This window comes from Pterocles gutturalis, unplaced genomic scaffold, assembly GCF_000699245.1.
Source record: "Pterocles gutturalis isolate BGI_N339 unplaced genomic scaffold, ASM69924v1 scaffold6763, whole genome shotgun sequence".
Lineage (NCBI taxonomy): Eukaryota > Metazoa > Chordata > Aves > Pterocliformes > Pteroclidae > Pterocles > Pterocles gutturalis.
In genome coordinates, this window is record NW_010120354.1 from 17,566 (window position 1) to 37,045 (window position 19,480).

At 36.7% G+C, this 19,480-nt stretch overlaps 1 protein-coding gene across 1 annotated transcript in view; it reads left to right on the plus strand.

The window, feature by feature from the left end:
* The window catches only part of ANAPC10 (anaphase promoting complex subunit 10), a 29,859-nt gene extending 10,764 nt beyond the window's left edge, over positions 1-19,095 (plus strand). The window contains exon 4 of the mRNA XM_010076869.1: positions 18,865-19,095. Coding sequence (XP_010075171.1) covers positions 18,865-19,095 — 231 coding nt within the window. The remainder of the gene's footprint in view (positions 1-18,864) is intronic.
* The last annotated feature ends 385 nt before the right edge of the window (positions 19,096-19,480 follow it).

The window sequence follows — 19,480 nt, forward strand, 5'->3', positions numbered from 1 at the left end:
GGGGGGGGTGGGGGGTGAGAAGGGGGAATCATTAACTAAGAGTTTTATATAGGAGCATTTTTTAGTGATCTTTTTTTGTAGCATGAGATTATCTGTGTTCTTAAAATCATTAAGTAGTTCACTTTCCCTATTCCGAGTTTCCTAACAGTTGTTATTAGTTGTACCATATCTCAGGTCTCCTTGTATTATTTGTTTTGCCGGTCTGGTTTTATTATAACGTACCCTTTTAAGAAAAGGCAGAGATGTTTGGCTGGTAACCACAGCATGTTGTAATGAGGGTGGAGTATGTTTGTCATTCTACAGTAATAGTTGACTTACATCAATGCCAGTGTCTATAACCACACATACTGTGGCAGTTTATCTTTTTGAATATATTCAAATTTCATAACAATGGAAAAGAATCACAGTAAATAACAGAATATCTGGTCTTCCAATCAAAAGCATGATGGAGCCATTTCTTACTTTACCAGTGATGAGTCATATATCTTATTAGAAAAGGGAAAAATTTTCATTCCAGAACTAAGTTTTCACAAATGAATTAGTCATCAGACATTTCTTTTTTAAAAGTTGGAAATGTCACACAGGTGGAAGTAGTATTTAAAAAAAAAAGAAGCAAGTGAAAGTCATAACAGGCTTCACTGTGTACTATAAAAAGGTGATTTTATTTTGGATAGAAAACAGGAAAAAATGGCATTGGGAAGAAAAAGTCTGAAAAACAGTCTAGTTAGCTGCTAAATAAACTTCAGAGATGAAGGTTTAAAAAAAGCACCAAGATTTGTAAAAGGGAGGGTAGTTTATTTCACCTTAAGTAAGGGACAATGTGTAATAAGGGATTTTGTGGTTTAACAGCTCGGTGCATGTGTTTGAAAGCTGTTCTCTCAGCAACGTGGGTGGCAGGTTATGCTACCATATAATGTATTGTAGTTGGCTCTCCACACTTGTCAGGGTTAGCGTTCAACCATTCGGAAAATTTTCCCATTGTTCTATCATGTGAACCAAGGCTAGTGTTGAATTCCCAATAACCTTCTGCAGGAAAAAGAGATTTAATTAGAATGTTTGAAATTTGATTACTTCTGTTATTGTCTTAATGTAGTTTTCTCTAATTTAGGTGCTTATCTGCAAATGCAATCAATTTTTGCTCAGAAAGATGAAAAACAAATTTAACACTGTACTGCAGTTGCTTCAACACTTTTAAAAGAAAACTTGTATACTCAATTCTGTCTTTCTTCAGCATTAACACTCTATTTCCATCTTAAACATGTTTGCTTTAGATGGATCATAGCTTTTGGCAGCTACTGCATTTTTAACAAATAATACGGTTTCTAGTAAGAGTTGCAAAAAAAAAAAAAACCCTTTGTGTGAGGTCCTTGTAAACTGAACCTTGGGAATGTTATGTTATTTCTGTATTTTCCCTTTTGTGCTTCTTGTCTATTTGTGTCATGGTTATAAATTACATCGTTTGAACTAGAGAATTAAAAACATTTTATTTTGTGATTCCCATAATTTAAAAAAGAGAATGTTTGTTTTATACAGTTGGTGTTTTTTTCTTGTTACCTGTTATTTCAGAGGCTGGCACACAGAAATAAGCGATTATGGTATTGAAATTCCATTGTGCCAGCACCTCCAGGGCATAATCCAAAAAAAACAGAGAAATCGCCTGCTGGGTTGTATGCAATATGCTTGTGTGAACATCAGTGTCTGCTGTTCACACATAATTTTTTACTGAAAGTTCCTGTTGGAATAAAGGTTCTGTGTTTAGAGAGTGCACTGGGATATTTGTTGGTCAATGGTTTTTCAAAGTTTGTAGGGATTTCTAATTGCAGTTGACCAATGTATGCTCACTAGATACTTCTTGCAGATAGTCATTAATGCTTCAGAAGCAAGAGAAGTGAGCAGAGATTTGGTTTTGGCAACATAAAGTATATATCAAGAAGGAACTCAATGCTCTTCACTTTGCTTAAGCATTCTGCTTGAAGACTGAACATGGGAGTGACGAATAAGGTGGGTGGAGTGGGAGATGATGGGCATGACAGAAGAGATGCAAATATTTACCTACTTGAATGTTTTAACTCCCACTCCTGTTAGTGCAAACATGTTGTCTAGTTGACATTTGAAAACAGTACAAGTGCATCCAGCATTATAGCTGATACCGAGTTTCAGTGTTCAGGCTCATCTAGAATGTCTTCATGGTGCTTGATCAGATCACCTTGAGAGAGGTTGATCAGAATTAATTTTGACTATGGTTTACAAAACATGTGTAATACTACTCGCTTGCAAACTGTAGCATGTAGCAACATGTATTTTCTCATTAGTTTTTAATCTTTCTGTACTTTGGCATATTGTTGGAGACCCAGGTAGGCAAACTGTTTAATGCAGGGACAGATGATTACAGTTTCTAGTCTTTTGGTAGATTCATAAAATTTAAGAGAAAAGGAAATGATTCTGCATCAGATTATAAGGTTCAAGCTAGGTAAAGTGTGATAGTTTACCTTGATACTCAAGATAATTATCTTTTTATCTGACTGTCTAAACACTGCTAGAGTCCTTCTAATAGTAAAATTGCCAGTGGCAAATGATGTCAGTGTACGCTTGCCAGTACAGAAATTATGCTTTTGGTTATCTATCAAAAAAATATTATACCCTGATTTCACTGGTGGGGTTTTTTTTGTTCCTGCCCCCCCTCAACTGTGGTTAAGATAGTGTCGTATGACTAGAGAACTATATTCATGTTTGCCTTTTTCTTCAGTGAAGTAATTGCTAGAGTATATGTTTTTGCTTTTTAATGTTATTAATATGGTAATAGTCTAGTTCTTAGGTATAGGTTGTCTTAATTTCTTTTTCAGATAAAAGCATAATGGTTTTCCACCCAGGTGTGGTGTTCTATGTAAACAGCAAATTATTTAGGAGCTTGTATTGCAGTTTTTATAACTTTTTTTGTGCTATAATCCATTGCAGAAATTAGAATAACAGGTTATTTGGGCACAGAATTTAAATTTTTTTATCATCAACAAGATTACTGCACTCTGAGTTTCCATACAGTGCTGGTTGCTGTAACATCATCTTGCATCTTTTTTTAGTTTTCCTTGCTTCTAAAGATTTGAAGGGAAGCTTCTGGTAACAATTTTAATTGCATGTGTCCCTCAGGGGAAACTGCTGTGTGGATTGTCTGTTAGGTTTTTTTTTTTGAATGTTTTAAGAGGCTGGTGGTCACATAAGGCTTCAAGGTTTGAGCTAAGGAAAACTGAAATTCTTTTCTTTCTTTGTTTGCCTACTGTATTGTTTATTGGCTTGGGGAAGTGGGGAGGGAATGATAAGTATTCTGTGAGGAATCGAGATACCTGACTTTACCAGTTATTAAGCAGAGCAAGAAGGTAGGTACTGTTGAAGAAATTGTCTGGAACAAGGGATTCTTCTTTCATCTCTAGGGAGCAGCATACTAGGGAGGAGGTCTTGGAGAAGTGCTTTCTGATGTCAGCAGACCTGTATTTGAAACGAAAATTATGTTTTTCTGTAGTAAAGGGCCCTGCATTCTGCATGGAAATTGTTAAATAGAGGGCTGTTTACCTATCTCCTTTTCTTTCTCTTCCCCCCTACAGTGCTCTGCAGCTATACTCTTTCACATCCTTGAAGTTCCCCAGACCTGAGAAATAGAAAGTTATATGCTCTGGATCCCATACGAAGAAGAATATAATGGGAGTCCAATGCTGAACACCAGCATCTTCCTTGAGAGATTTAAAATGGTGGTTTTGTGTCAAAGATGATACTCAGATGTTGCTCACTCACTCCTGCTTCTCTCTTCCTGAAGTGGAAAGGCTGCTAGCCAGTTGGAAATATCTTACAGTGGCATTTGAGCTATTTTTTTCTACAAAATGTGGATCATGACTGGGAGGATAAAGTCAGTGAATTATAAATAATCAGCTTTGATTTACCTGATTGTCTTAACAGACTTAATTGCAGGAAGTAATCCTTAGAAGGATCCTTATTAGTGAAGAGTGCTAAATAAGTGCAGAAGGGTCAAATCAGAGATTGATTCTGATCCCTCTGTGTGCTACTACTAACACAGTATTAAAATCCTTCAAAGAGAAAAGCCAACAGTCAACACTTAATTTGGGTTGAACATGAGAAAAGATGTAAAACAAATAGGAACTCTCTAGGATACCTAAGAACTATGAAGGTCTTGTGCTGTCGTCTCAGCTGGTGGCCAACTGGTGCACCACACCTTATTTCTCTATTTCACTTAGACAACTTGTAGGTAACAGCAGCTGGGAACATCCTGTGACTATCTTAACCACTATTTTAACAGTTTAGCGATAGGATGGGAGGGGGAAGTGGATCCAACGTAGAAGAAGTTAGCAGCCAATTGGTCTGCCACTTATTGTTTTCTGGCCTATGTGTGGCATCCATGTTGTAAGTATATTTGTTTCCATCAGTACAAATTAGATTGGATTTTGCTATTTGTAGTAAATATTGCCTTGTGGCAAAGATATCGGGTGCTGCTGCTAAGGAAGATCTCAGAAAAATCTGAAGCAAAAACCAAAAACTAATCCAGAAAATGCACAGGGTGTGCCATGCTTCATGTCAGGCTAGCAGCAAACCAAACAACCAAAAATTTCCATAAATTCATAAGTAGTGCTAGCATACATAAACAGTAGTAAAAATATATTATTCTGTGTCTCTAAAAAAATGGAAATAGACTGTTTCTTCTGGGAAAAGTAGATCAATAAGCATATTTCAATGTAGGTATCTGAGGGGGTTTTATCATTAAAATCATACTTGCATTTTTTTTTATTATTCCTGAAGCTTAACATTTTAGTAGAAACCTGAGATTATTCACAGTGTCATTTAGAAAGCAGTTTTATAACATGACTTCGGGCAAAAAGTTATGGAAAGGAATGCTGTTCACATGACTGGTTTAAAGCAATGCTTGAGGTTCAGAAGAAAATGCTACCTGGCAAGTTGGGAACAAATACAAAGTTCTTGAGCAAGAGATTGAATTACTTCAGAGCTATCATCATGACAGTCCTTTCTCCAGTTAGGTCTTGCTCCCTTGGTTGCTGAAACATTGTTTTGGTCAGCGCTCACGTGTCTGCTAGGAGCATTGATGAGAAAACTGCTAGACGTGTCTGTGTTGTATTCTTTGCTAAGTTTTGGTGGGGGATGGAGTCGGATGTTGTTTTATTTTCTTCCTTAACTCAAGTAGAGCATGGAAATGTTTCTCTAGATCTAAAGTATAATTTATTTCTTTGAGGACTGTTCTCTGTCTTATTCTGTCATAACAGAGATCATACATCTGAATCGGAGAAATCTTTCCCAGGATTTTCTCATTTTCTGCAGGAACATATAGGAGAGGGTGGAGTGAGAGTAATCATGTAGCATGTGTCTGGCTTGAGGGCCTGTGCTCTCTAGCCTTGTTAGTCCAATTCCTAAACTAGGTTTATGTCACACTCCTATTTTATTTCAGAATGAATTCGGGAGTGTTTTATGTCTCATGTTGAAGGAATGTTAACAAATACAGTTTTTACTGACGCTTTTTATGAATGCTGCTCTCAGTCACAATCTTCGAGTGAACCATGAGAGTCTAACCCGTAACACTTACTATGCTCCTTTTTAAATCTGCCATGCCCCCCCAGTCTGTCAAAGGTCAAATTCAGCTGTGTGTATGAAGGATTTTTTTGTTAACTTCTTCTAATAAATGTAGAGAATCCTATTTTTTTTTCTCTTCTGTTGAGCTTAATTTTCTTACTACTTAGCAAATAATGTTACTGAGGGCAATTAATAAGGTCAAATCAAATAATATTTTTTTGTTGTTGGGAAAAGAGTTGCAGTTCTGTGTCATAAGCAATGATTAAATAAAATTTTGAAGTAGACTTTGAGTGAATGGTGACTTGAATCTTTGACTCCTAGAAAGAAGTCAAGAAATAGAATTCATCTAGATTGAGAGGAGCGGAGTCCAGAGTCTGACCTCCACTTTAAACAATGAAACATAGCCTTGCATTTTCTGGACACATTTACACATGGATTTGTAAGAAACTATGAGCAAAAGGTTAAACTCCACTGCATTTGCTCCAGTACATTAAATAAAAAGAAATTGTGTGTAGATGTAAAATTAAATGCTTCCATTGGGCAACAGTCCTGATTCCAGCTTTGCAAATTTATGGAAGTGTATTCTGGCTCATAGAAAACTACCCGTCTGAACCTCTGACAGATATACTCCTATTTCTTCTCTTTTAAAGTTCATTCGTATGAAAATATATCTCCAGTGAGACATGTTTATGAATTTGGCATCTTTCTCAGATGAGACATAGCATTGCATTTTAAATTTACACAAATAGTTTTCACAACAGTCTCTTGCACTTGTTTCCAATGAGTAAATATTCCTTGAGTTGTGCATTACATCTGCTCTGGATCCTGCGAAATGTTACTCTGCATTTGCTTATTGAAATCTGGCATGCTATAATGAACTTCAGTAATGTTACAGTTTATCAGGTTTTGCCTCACTCGCCTTCGCTGAGTGTCTGCATCTACAAAGTATTTATCCAGATGCAAAAAGGTTTTTTACTTGTTTGTATACTATACTTCTGCAGGATTTGGGCATTATTTGCATAGGTTTAGGGTCTTTAAATTCCTTGCTTTTAGGAGAGGCAACCCTCTTTAATTTTCTACATTCTCAGAAACAAGTCATTCCTATAGAACCAGGAGAAATGCTTTCACTTAACCCCGGTGTTGTGTCTTGCAAAGCAACAACTTGTTCTCTTGATAGTAAAGATTAAATGGGATTTTTTTTTTAATTTGGTAGCATTTGGGTATAATTTATTGCAGTCTTTTTCTGACAATTAAAGTCACGCAGGAACTAAATTTTAGTGTTGTAGATAAAATGTTAGCCATTTTTTGTGGGCTTGTCTTCTGTCAGAAGATCAGAAATCTATTTCTCTTCAATAAGAGCCCTTTTCAGTGAGGGGAATGGTTTTCTTTTGTTTTAGATGTACCTTCTTTCCCTCTCCTACAAAGGGTGCTTGAGAGCTAGCAGCTGTCTGCTGCTGCTACTTCTGACTCTCTTTTTTGATCTCATGATGTTCTCACTTTCTTAAGTGTATTAATTTCCAATATTAATTTCTGAAGCGTTCCAGCATTCTCTGGGATGCAAAGTGCAAGGCATGAAGTGTAATCAGTAGGCTATCTCCACAAAGTTTTTCAAGATGATTTGATATAGGATTAACTGAGTGTGGCTAGTTTTCAGACACTGAAGTCTTTAATATTCATTCCATAATCTGATTTTTTTTTTCAAATACTTTCTTTGTATAATTTAACTGTAGCTATGTCTAGACATATTTCCTGGATATGGCTAAACAATTTTGAAGGTAAATTATGAGCTGGTTTTTTTTACACTTTCACACAAACAAAATATCATTCTATTATATATATTAGAAGAAATGGGAACTGCAGACATCGGAAGTACAGTTTTAATCCATTTTGCAAACCTCTGCACCTTTGTAAGATTAGTTATTTCCCAGTAGTGTCATCTTAACTTCCATTTGCAATGAATTTGGACTGTACAGATGCACTGCACAGTATTTTTTTCTGCTTGTATACTTGGTAGAACTGAAGTTTCAGACTACCCAGCAGTTCTGGTTTGGAGAAATTCGCAGGACTTGTTCCTTTATGCTCTTCTGTCTCCTGGTTTCTGATGTCTTAATTCTATTTGCCGTAAGGTCATCTCTTAACAAGTAACTATTGTAGGATTTTCTTTTACAGCACTTTTTTCTTCACTTATAGGAAATTCTTCTTTTTCTCTCCTTTCTTGTAGGATTATGTGGTGTCTTGTTACTTTTCATAAAAGGCAGCTGCCAACATTAAAAACTTGTGCCATTTTTCAGTCAGCAGTCCCATTTGTAATGTAAATTCACCTGAGCTTCAGAGGTTTTTTAAAAAAGTATTTTCAGATTTCTTTGCTGTAACATGTTTCACTGCTCTTGCTCAATCTGTTTTCTATTGTCTTTGTATAGCTGTCTGCTCTTTCACTTTCTGCTATCCTACTTCTTTATTTTTTTCTCCCCTACCTTACTTCCCCTACCTCACTACTATCTTCCCTGAGAGCAGCCTGACTCACCTGGAAGTTGTAGGAGATGATGTCCTTATTTTATGTGCTGCTCTGTTAGCAGCTGGGCTTAAACCGTGATAAATACTTACCTGTTACCTTGTGTATATGGGGTCTCAGTTGCTTGTCAATAAAATAAAAAAACGTTGCAGTGAGATAAGCTTTTATGGTTGAAGTGCTTCCAAAAAGGTACAAAAAGTGTCATTGCACTAAATTAGACTTGTACTTCTTTCTAAATGTGCAGTGTTGGCTATATATTTTCTAGTAATTATTTGATTTTTTTTTAATGTGCTGTTTTCTTTCTCCAATCTGCATGTATAATAATTACTCTGAGCTACTGATAATTTCAGTTGGATAGTACTGTGGCTTTTAAAAAAAAAGAATTAAAAAAATCTATCATTCCTCTTTCAGAATGCTGAAATTCTGGAAGTTGAAAAAGTTGGAGCAAACCGTATCTTTTTCTACCGTTCATTTTTAGGACCAGACTGTCCAGATGCAGTCTGTTCCAGTATGTCTGCAGCTTAAACTTTAAACAACTTAGGTACCAGAAGTAGGCAAACTGAAGCAGAAAGTTTGTTTTGGGCTGCATTACCTATTTTTGACACTGTCAGCCAGGCCACTGCTCTAGAGCATAAGCTCAAGAATTTTTTTGTTGCTTTTTCAGCTTCAGCATGCTATCTGCCAAGCTCAAGGGAAGTAACTGAGATTCATATTGGAACCAAGTCCCTGTAGGTCTCAAGGATTTCCTCTGATACAGGGAGTCTTCTCAGAGTTTAATAGCAGTGCACCTGCAAAAAGTCTATTGTGACAGCTGGTTAACACGAAGTAGATCCCAGCAGGAGAACGCTAATAAGCTTAAGATATGTTTGCCTTCCCTTGCTCCACTCTTGACTGATCCTTAAATGAATTATGAAAACCATTTTTCATTAAATCACAGTTCCAAAATTGTGCAGCCGTCATGACTGATTTAAGTCAGAGACAGTGTTTCTTCTGGAGCAAAAGGTTCCTGTTAAGACAGAATCTGTTTTAGCTGAAACCAAACTAAACTTAGATGACTTGATGCTGTGGGTTGAAGATTTGCTTTGGAGTTTTAGGCCTTATTTCCATACATGTACACATGAAACTCTGTGCTAGACTGTGGTGTTACTCTTTATTTGCTGATTTGATCACTCAGCTTTCAAAAGGGATAGGGAGAAGGTTTTTGTATTTTTCTTAAGTTCCAGGGGATAGGATGGCTACCACTTAAAACATATGCAGACAGGGAGTCCTTCTCTAATGAGGTTTAATTTATTGATGTGTCAAGTCTAAGCTCTAGTATGTAAAAATTCAAGTGACTTTGCTCAACAGAAAAATAGGATTTTGAAGATGCGGGACTTGAGAGCAAACTTTCCAAACCTATTTAACATTTTTGGTCCTCTCTGAAAGATCATATGTATCTTGAGGCACTTCTCTTGGTAATGATTTTCGAGAGCTGCTTGTGCAGCATCCCTCACAGAACATTAGAAAAAAATGTGTATCTGGCACAACAAATATGAGAAGTGTTTCTTTCCAGAGAGACTTTGCTAGCAAACAAACTGTGACAAATTCCTGATGATTTCTGCAGATGTTTTCTGGAATGAAGAGTTGTTTTCAGTCAAATTCTAGATGAAGTATTCAAAGATTGTTGTCTGATTTTTTTTTCTTTTTTTCTTTCCTTTTGCTTTCTCTTTTTCTGCCACCCAGAGTTAAGCAGACAATATTTTCTGAATTAACCATTGAGTAAGACAGTTTTGTCTGACAAATCCACAGTAGCTGAACATTTGGCAGCCTCTTTATTTGTCTCTCAGGCTGTGTATCCCTGATGGTATCAGTGTTACGGGCAGGTACAGTGAGCAGATGCAGCACTGTGAGTGTGATGGCCGGGGTGGTGGTTGCTTAAGTACCACGGACAGGGGCCCCTACAAATGTGTCCAGACCATCCATGTATCAACCTGGGGGACTTCCACTGAAGGAAGGGGCTTCACCTGTCAGGAGTGTTTTATGTGAGCAGTTCAGCACAGTCTTACCCTTTTGCGGGCATCAGTACTTGTGATTCTTTGTCATTTGATACTTCCGAAGCAGCTGGCTTTCCTGTGAGTCCATGTCATAAAATTCTTGATGGACCACAGCATGTGCAATTGTACCTCATTGTCTCCCATTTGACGATGGTCTTATGTGCATGCTTACTCTCCAAAAACTCCCCTCATATCTAAGACTTCATGGTTGTCCTCTTACATGCTCTTCATCTGATCTCAGATTTTGAAGACAAACTATGAAGGCAATAATAAGGCAAAACCTGACTTTCCCCATTTAATACTTCATGGATTAAATTTCAATACTGTACTCTTCCTAAGTTTAGTCTTATTGTAGTATTGAAATTCTGTCTGAATCAATGAATACATCTGGGAAGAGCTTGCATTGTTTTATCAGCAGAATCAAATCAAATGGTTCCTTGCTTTTTTACCATATGAGGAAATTCGAATTAGGACACTTCCATTGTAAAGAATATCAAAATGGACCAGCCAATGAAACCATTTCATGAGCTGACTGATGGATCACTTCTGCTAAATTAAATTTAGGTTGTATCGTAGCTCAATTGACATAATTTGCTAATTTTAGAAACATGCCTGTTTCTGTGATCTACAACGTGGCCATGTGATATACTCTGCTGACATTGCCCAACATGTGTTATGCTGCTTCTGTAATCCAGACAGATTCTTTTATTGCCTTTCCAAATTTGCTGCTTGAACATTATAGATGCTACTCCTTGACCCACCGTGCAAGGAGGATATGGCTTGCTGGTTACCCACACTGGGAACCTACCAATGTAGTTTTGTAGAGTAGCTCTTTACTTAGCAGTAATTGTGATTCTTGGAGGTTGGTGTGCTATGATTGAACCTGCATTGTTTTAAGAAACCATAGGAATGTAGGTATTAAATCGTAAGGAAATGAAAAGGATCAAGATTGTTTTTTATGTATGGGACCATTAGGTAGTATAGGACTTATACGTTACACGGTTTTGAGGAATTCCAGTTCTTCAGATATATTTTTGTGTCCCTAAGGTGATGTCCAAATGGGATGCCCACTGACAATTCTGTATCACAGTTTCTCTTGGATAGCCGTGACTAACTGATGCTAATGCTCATGTTGGTAACGATGGCAATGAGCTGGGTGGGGGAGCATGGTTTGAATAAATTTCAGATCAGACTTCAGGCTTATCAACAGGTTTTTTTTTTCATTGTATCAGTGATCTGTCTGCAGATCTCCCTTTATCCAGTTACGTGTGTCATGTTAAAAGTACTTGCAAGTTCTCAGTGATACCTGTGTGGAAGCAATATTTTTTTTACCTTCAAACGTTACAGTAGCCTCCAATTTAGTGGTTTTAATGCTCTTTACCAAGTATTGTTTAAAAAAAAAAAGTAATTCTATGGCTTGTGCCCATTTTTGCACCTCAGTTTGCTCTCTTACAACTTGTCAAGAGTATTTAAAACTTGCCAGATCATATTTTAAAGGATGAGATCCTCATAGTGGGGTAATATTGTCTTATCTGGTTCCTTCTCCATCAGAGGCTATAACTCCAGTTTTTAGGTGTTTGCCTTTTCCCAGGAGTTCACAGTGAAAGATCCTCAAGATGGTGGTGAGCTGCTTTTGCTTGACATGATAAAGCGGCCTTGCAGAGCGTTTTCTAAAGAATATTTAACTTTTGCAATACTTCTTACCACTTCATTCAAACAGTTCAGAAATGAGTGAAATGAGAACAAGCTATGGGTGATTCTGGACACATAAACGCTGTCACTTAACAAACAACTTAATTGCATAAACTGAATTGGCACGCTTGATGCGTTTGATTATTTATATGGATACAAATGATTCTGAGAGGACCTTGGCAAGATGTGTTGAAAACTGATCTGTGCAAAAAGAAGTCAAATTTAGTGCATTCATGAAAATTTGGCCTAATGTACCTTGTCATTTTTCATAGTGTTTCCCTGCTTATATTATTGAGTTGATTGAATGCTTCCCTAGTGTATTTTCAGGGTCTCTGTGGTCTAGTTGACTTCTATGCTACTTTTAGGCTCAGATACATATTCTGTGACATTTATTTTGTAAACTTTACTTACTCTTTCTAGCTTGACTTGTGTGTTTATTTGTCCTTATTTTAATTGCATACAACTTTCTAATATCTGGGCATTCGTTAATTTTTAGTGTATTAATCTGCAGCAGAGTAGTCTGAAGAAGGAGGTTCTATATGACTTTTTGCAGGGATCTTTTTCAACCTTCCCAGTCTTTCCAAAAACTGTTTATTTCAGCTTATTTGAACAAAAAGCTTTTATATATAATAGGAATTTTTAGTATTTGCAGGTTTCAGTGCCTAATAAAGCTTATTCTGCAACTAGTCTCCTGTCTGCCCAAATCCATAGTCGAATCTTCCTGGGGGATGGACTGTGCTCCTCTGGACTCTTCAGGAACTACTATTTGGAAGAATGGAAAACTTCTTTTACCTAATGGACTGAAGTTAGATTTCTTGACCGTTTAAGGAGGTGACTGATTAAGACCACAGGGCTACCTCCTTAGGTGGTCGTTGCTTCGTTAGAGCAAAGAAGTGTGCTTTTCACAGTGGGTCCTTTGAGCATGTTTCTGTGTTTCTTGTTAAGCTGCTAATGTGGTGTCCCTCCTTTGACTCACTTGGAACTTGCAAAGTTTCTTTTGGACATGCTTCATTTTTCTGCTGGAACTGGTGCATCACTGCTATTAACTGGTTCTCTTCCTTCCTAAGTGAAGTGATGGCTGAAGCCCAAGCTCTGCTACTTCATTCGTTGACAGTTCCAGTACTTGAAATTATGCAAAGGTCTACTGATTCTGAATCCTAGTAGCTGTATGGTAGGTCATGCCAGTTATGGAAAAAGAATTTTGGAAATTTAGCCAGCCTTTCTCTTTGCCAGCTGTTGTGGAAACATATTTGGGTAGCTGTAAAAAAAAACCCAATAGCTAAGCTTTTCCCGTATTTGATCACTCAACTTGGAGAAAGTCTGTGCATTGATAAATGCCTCATTTCTGAAAATAGCATTTATTTCCTCTGGAACTTTAGTTCTATAATCTTCTATTTGGAAGAATACATTATGTATTAAGAACACCTGCTTTGAAGAGCTTAGGGTTTTTAGTATAACTGTATGGTAAGAACTAGTTAAGCATGTAGAAAGGCAAAATTATATTAGTGAAGAGGAGTCTAGCCACTGCTTTTAATTTCAAAGGTGGCTGAGTCACTAAAATAAAAAGAAGCAGCTTTGAAATAAAAAGAAGCAGCTTTGACAGGTTTATGAGAGAAGTAGAAAGAGTAAAATCAAATGCTGTTTGATTTCACAGCCTGTTTTAGAGGTAGTCACAGGAAATAAGTGTTGTTATTTGTATCTAGTAGTAGAGGTGATCAAATGGAAGTTGATGAGGTACCAACATGTCAGAGAATTGCGTTGTATCATGCTGAAGCTGTGACTGCAGGGGTGATTCTCAGATTCCTGTCAGTTTGTGTGTGCAGGAGAGGATTTTTTTTTTCCTATGTATGCAGAAGAAGATTTGTTTTTTCTCTAGGGGAAGAAAACAGGCTTCTTTTTCTTCCTATATATGCCCAAAAAAACTTAAACTCCTGAAATCTGGGAGCCCTGTCTAGTCTGCATTCTGGGATGTATTTGTCATCACCCTGATTATGAAACTAGTTACAGTATGGATTTTTTCCTTTCTGTATCTTCACAAAAAATATCTTCATAGGGCAACAAAAATCATGTATTTTTTCAAGGATGTTAACTTATGGTAAATACAGCAAACAACTTGGGATGGGTTTATGAGTCCAGTAGAAGCAGCAGTTTGAGTCATGTGCCACTTTGAAGACACCACAGAATTTAAGCAGAGTATCACTGAGTATGGAAGAGAGGTCAATGTTCAATTTTAGTAGGATTAAGTACAGTAGAAAAGCCTTCTTTGGATAAGTAATTTTCTCTCCTATAAGGAGGCCAACAATACCAGTGTAGAACAACCTTCCTCTTAAAAGTTCTGGTCTTGTATTCAGTCATCTTTCTGAAGTATAACCTGAAGTTGCTTTGGCTTTGGTTTTTATTTTTATTTGATTGTGTAGTTTACATCTTCTGTGGTAGAACAGCCATTAGTCGCGTTGCCAAATGTGTGTGAAATTCTGTAGAACCTCTGGACTATACAATAAAGTGAAGAAACAGGGCTATTAAATTGGCTGGGGAGGAGACTTCCATTGAGAACACTATTTCTGCTTTGGCTTTCAAAATAACATGGATTGCTGGAGTGGGAGTATATGTCCATAGGTAAAGCTGTAGCATGCAGAGGACAGGAAAAATAAGAAAGCAATGGAGAGAAAGCAGGAGAAGAGATAGATAAGAGCAGCAAAGAAGAGATAGATAAGAGCAGCAAAGGACAGGTGAGTGATTTTTCATTTAAATTTTTCTCTTTTTGTTTATTTTGACTTTCATGCTCTTGTTTACAAATTGTCACAAAATTTATAGTATTAAGACTTCTTTCTTTAAAAACCTAAGCTTTTAGTATATTGTATGCAAGATTAGTCTAGAGCTGCAGGAACTGTCCTGAATTACTGATATTGAACTTGTATTGATTCTTTCCTTTGTTTCCCTTTTTTAACCTTTGTTGGTAAAACCCATAACAGAAAGAAACTTCCACTTTTTAATTTCACTCATATAATAACGCAACTGATTTTTAAATTTTTCCTGGAAGCCAGTTAATTGTGACTGATTCTTAATAATCTGCATAGGAGGAAAAAATACAGGAAGAAACTTAATCTGGTATTTTCTCATGGTGGTCTTACACTGTAGAGTTGGGGTGAACCATATATCTGTATGTGATGGTTAGTGCCTTTAAGGAACAGGGTTGACAGCAAAGTCAACTGAAATGGCTTTAAAGTGTGGTATTTATTATAGGTAGAGCTGCTAGTGGCACCTGTACTTGAGGTTGTGCGACCCCTTCCATTCTAAGGCTTAACTCTTAACTACTTCATAACTTTTGCCAGATTTCAGTTCAGACTTTTTTTTTTTTTTTTTCTGTGCCAGATGTCTGTTTTGGGTTGAATTTTTTTGAAAGTTTCAGCCAAAGCAGTTCTGTTCCAAGAATAAGGCTAGTGAAAAGTATGCTATTTTGCTTGTGTGAGAATATTCTGGTGTCCTCCTTTGATGCTCCAGTGCCCCCAAGCTCTAAAGCAAGGATTTTAAATTTGGCAATAGTTCAGCCTTTGTGTTGAGGATGTGCTTTTTGCCTCCCTGTAAAAATCCACCCAAATTTCCAGACCGGTTTACAAGGCTTTGAAAGATTGCCATTTGCATGGGCTTAATAGGAATTTCTTAAAACTTCACAGTAAGTTTCCTTTAGATTCTGTTCACACTGGGAATGCTCCAGGCAGAGTTGAGCTGCATATTTCATCCCACTTCCGTGATGAATTGCAATGGCTGAATCTGGGTGCTGACACTGAACTAAGAGTGGGCAGTTCTTTTTCTCTTGTACCACCACTGCCTATTCCCATGTCCTGTTCCTTCTCCCTGGTGTAGGCCTGGGCCTTCTGGAGAAAGAACCGTTTCACCTGCCTGAAAGAAGAATTTAGGAGCGTATGTGTGCATCTGGTTTGTACCATTCCTTTGGTCACAGAAAATGTGTATATCATACTGGCAAAATATTACTTCCTTTTCTAGGGGATGTTCAGATAATAGTGATTAGTTTTTGTTATATTTAAACTTCAATAGTTGAGTGGGTCTTAAGTTTTTAATCACTTTACTGAACTATGTAGGCATCAATTGAAAAAAAGTTAGACTCAAAATGTATGTCATCGTACAGTTATGTTACTTAGAGTCCAAAAATAATGAGATCACTTTTTTCAAATGTAAGTCTAACTCAGACCTCTTGCAGTTAATACATTATGGTACAGCCTTCAACTTCATCACAAGTGTCGCATGCTTTGTCTAAGAGGCAATTATTTGATGGGAATGGGCAAAGGGGTCTATTTTGAGGATGAGTCCAGGATTTCTACACTAAAGAGTGTGTATTCATCTGCTACAGAAGTTGGAACATGTGGAGTAAGTGAAGCAGTGGAGATTTCAGGAATTTAAAAAAAAAAGGGGGCTTTGTGGCTAAGACAATTTGAATGCTGCTTGATGAGTTGTGTGCAATGTGTGCTTAGTCATGGTGTTTTTTAGGTGGCTGCTCATACTGTATGTTCTCGTGTCTGGTTTGAGAACTCTTATCAATTCACAGAAATCCAGACACTTAAAACTGTATGTGAACTCGGTGGGAGCTAAACCTCATGTGAAATACTGTATGGACGGTAAAAATCAAGTTCAAAGTATGCAAAACTTGACGTCTGGAACTAGGGAATATTTTAATCTAATTAACCTAATGTCTCAGTTGCCTGTTATACAAATAAAGAAGTTGTGTCCCATCTCTGTGGAAAGGCTTGTAAAGAAATTGATTGCCTTTGTAGCAGGACTGAAAAATAACATGCTATAAATAAAGCATGACCACCTCCCATTAATCAGGGATGAAACAAAACATTGATAAATATGTAATGCAACATTGTATCTTATTACATAAAGTATATTATTACATTAGTAAAATTGCCTTTGCAGCTCTTCCAGTGCTTACCTTTAGGACCCTAATAATTCTCTTAAAATAAAATATGTTCTTTGTGTGAATTTAATAAGCATCCAACTTTCTCTTGTACAAATAGTCCAATTTTCCAGTCCCTTGGTAGCTCTCTGGGTTCTGGATGTGGAGTCATTATTTCACTCTTTGCAATTTATTTCTCAATAAAGCATACACACCTGAACTACGTTGGATCTGTCTGAAACCAATCATGTCAACCTATAGAAAGTTTTTTTACTGTATTAATTAATCTATTTCATACTGATCCAAGTATAAAAATCCCAATATTTTAGCTCTGGAACTTAAATTTTCCACTTTGAATCAGCAGTCAAAATTTGTCAACTGAGAATTATATTAAAATACAATTTCATGAGTGATAGCCTTTTAGTTTTCTTCTAAATCATAGCCTCTTTACCTTGAGTACTAGTTGAATAAAATACTAATAGGATCCTCATCCTTTCTGTTCACTGTGGCAATGGAAAGCATACTTGCTCAAACCATTGACTACTACCTCACCATGATAAATTTCCCCTTTGTAAACCCACTTCAACAGTACATAATTTTTATCACTTTAAAGCTAACTGTCACCTGATGTTTTGTATGCAAAGAAAGATCTTGTAGGTTTTTTGAAAGGGAGAGGGTTACAACAAATAAGTGACATATGTTTGTAGGAGTGTCTAGCTCCAGGAATGAAATGATTTGCTGCTAAATGTTTAGTGAATTTAATGCTTTGGAAATGATTTGTTGGAGAGCCTGCAGCAGTGGAGAGTTTTGGGTTGTGTTTTTTTTTCTTAAGGTGGAAGTGTGAGAGGTGTTTTTGTCTCTTTAAACCTAAAGTAGTCATTAGGACTTTCTTTAGAAACTAGTTTCTTGGGTCATTCCCTTAGGGTGTTTGCTGCCTCTAAAACTGGTAGATCTCAGATGGGTCTTTTGAAAGCTTCAGCAAAGGCAAGGCATTTGAGAGGATGTTTTGTCATGCAGTGTTTTCAGGAGAAAGATGGGAATTTTGAGCTGCTCAAGGCATGGGTCTTCCACAAAGGAGCTTGGCTGCTAAGGACAGTAGTCTTACTTGCTTAGCTGTGTGAAATCCACTTGCCTGTGGAGAACTGTTTTGGGTTTTGATTTTATTTATTCCACCCCCAAGACTTCCACTTACTTGTGTGCTCCTTCCATATGTGCTTTGAGCTGTGCTTTGAAGTTGGGCAACTAGCTTTAGACAAAAGCTGTTACCACACTTCTGCATAGCATCTAGCTTGGTTTCAGCATGCTGATGTGTCAGTGATGTGGTTTAGAGTTAATGAAATGCAATTCTTTCCTTGCTTTGACATTGGTCTCTGTAGGATTAAAATTAAAAAAAAAAAAAAAGAAAATCATATTACACTTGTTTTGTTGTATAAAAGCCACGTCAAAATGGACCTTAGAATGTGATAAAGGGGCTGTGCAGCAGTTATTAATTGGCCAGGCATCTGCCTTGATGTATAGGGGAGATGAAGTCCATGAGTTATCCTGCATTTTTTCCTCTTGTCACCTTCTTCCTCCTCCCCAGTCCCCCTAATAATCTAAGGAATTTCTGAAAACTCAGACTTTGTGTGAGTACTATGTAAGTTGTTCTAGTGTATATTAGTTCAGAGTGCCTAGATAAAACAATTTAAGATGTGTATTATCTGTCATCTTTGAGCAGTGTACTTCAGTAACATGATCAAAATAGTACTGCTTTGACTTCCTTGAATTTATACTCAAATCTGTATTTTTATATTGATTTTTACTTTAACGTTAAGGCACAAAATGCAGAGTAGATTCTGAAAGGCAAAAGCAAACAACTGTATTCAACTGAATTAGGCTTACAGTTAGACTCAATATGAAAGGTCTTTTCCAACCTAAATGGTCCTATGATTCTATTCTATGAATTGATTTGTATCCAATTATATCAGCAGTAAATTGGCTATGAGTATACAACTGAACTATTACAAATTCATTTGAAAAGGTAACTAGAATTTGATTTGCAAGACTCTATTAAACAGGTTTAGTATGTGATCATTTGTATTAGGTTAACTGTTTCTGAATGTTTTCCTTTTTTGTCTTGTTTCTGGCAGCAACTTGAATTAGTGGAACCAAGCGGCTGGATTCATGTTCCTTTAACAGATACCCATAAGAAGCCTATTCGCACATTTATGATTCAGATTGCTGTTCTAGCAAATCACCAAAATGGAAGAGATACTCACATGAGACAAATCAAAGTGTATACCCCAGTGGAAGAGAGCTCTATTGGTAAATTTCCTAGATGTACAACAATTGATTTCATGATGTACCGCTCCATAAGATGAAATTTCTTACGAAATAATAAAGGTATTTTTGATGGCAGTATCATTGCTTAAGTATTCAAATACTCGAAGAGCAGGGTTTACTTCAGTGTAATTATATCTTTGTTTTCTTTGTTTATACTTTGTATGATTTTGAAATAAAGGTAACCTTGTGTTACAGTACATTGTAGTTGTAATTTTTTATTACTTTTGCATGGAGTCTTTGATTGCTCCTGTACTACCTGAGAGGAAAAAACCTGGGCGCTTCAAAAGAGTGTATTTGTGACTAGGAGTCAATTGATTATAATATGGTTCTCTTTTTCAGGTGATTTCTTCCCCTACTCTTCATGCATGGAAATAATTTGTTCTATAGTGTTACTATTTATTCCTTTGCCTGAAAGTTGGTCTT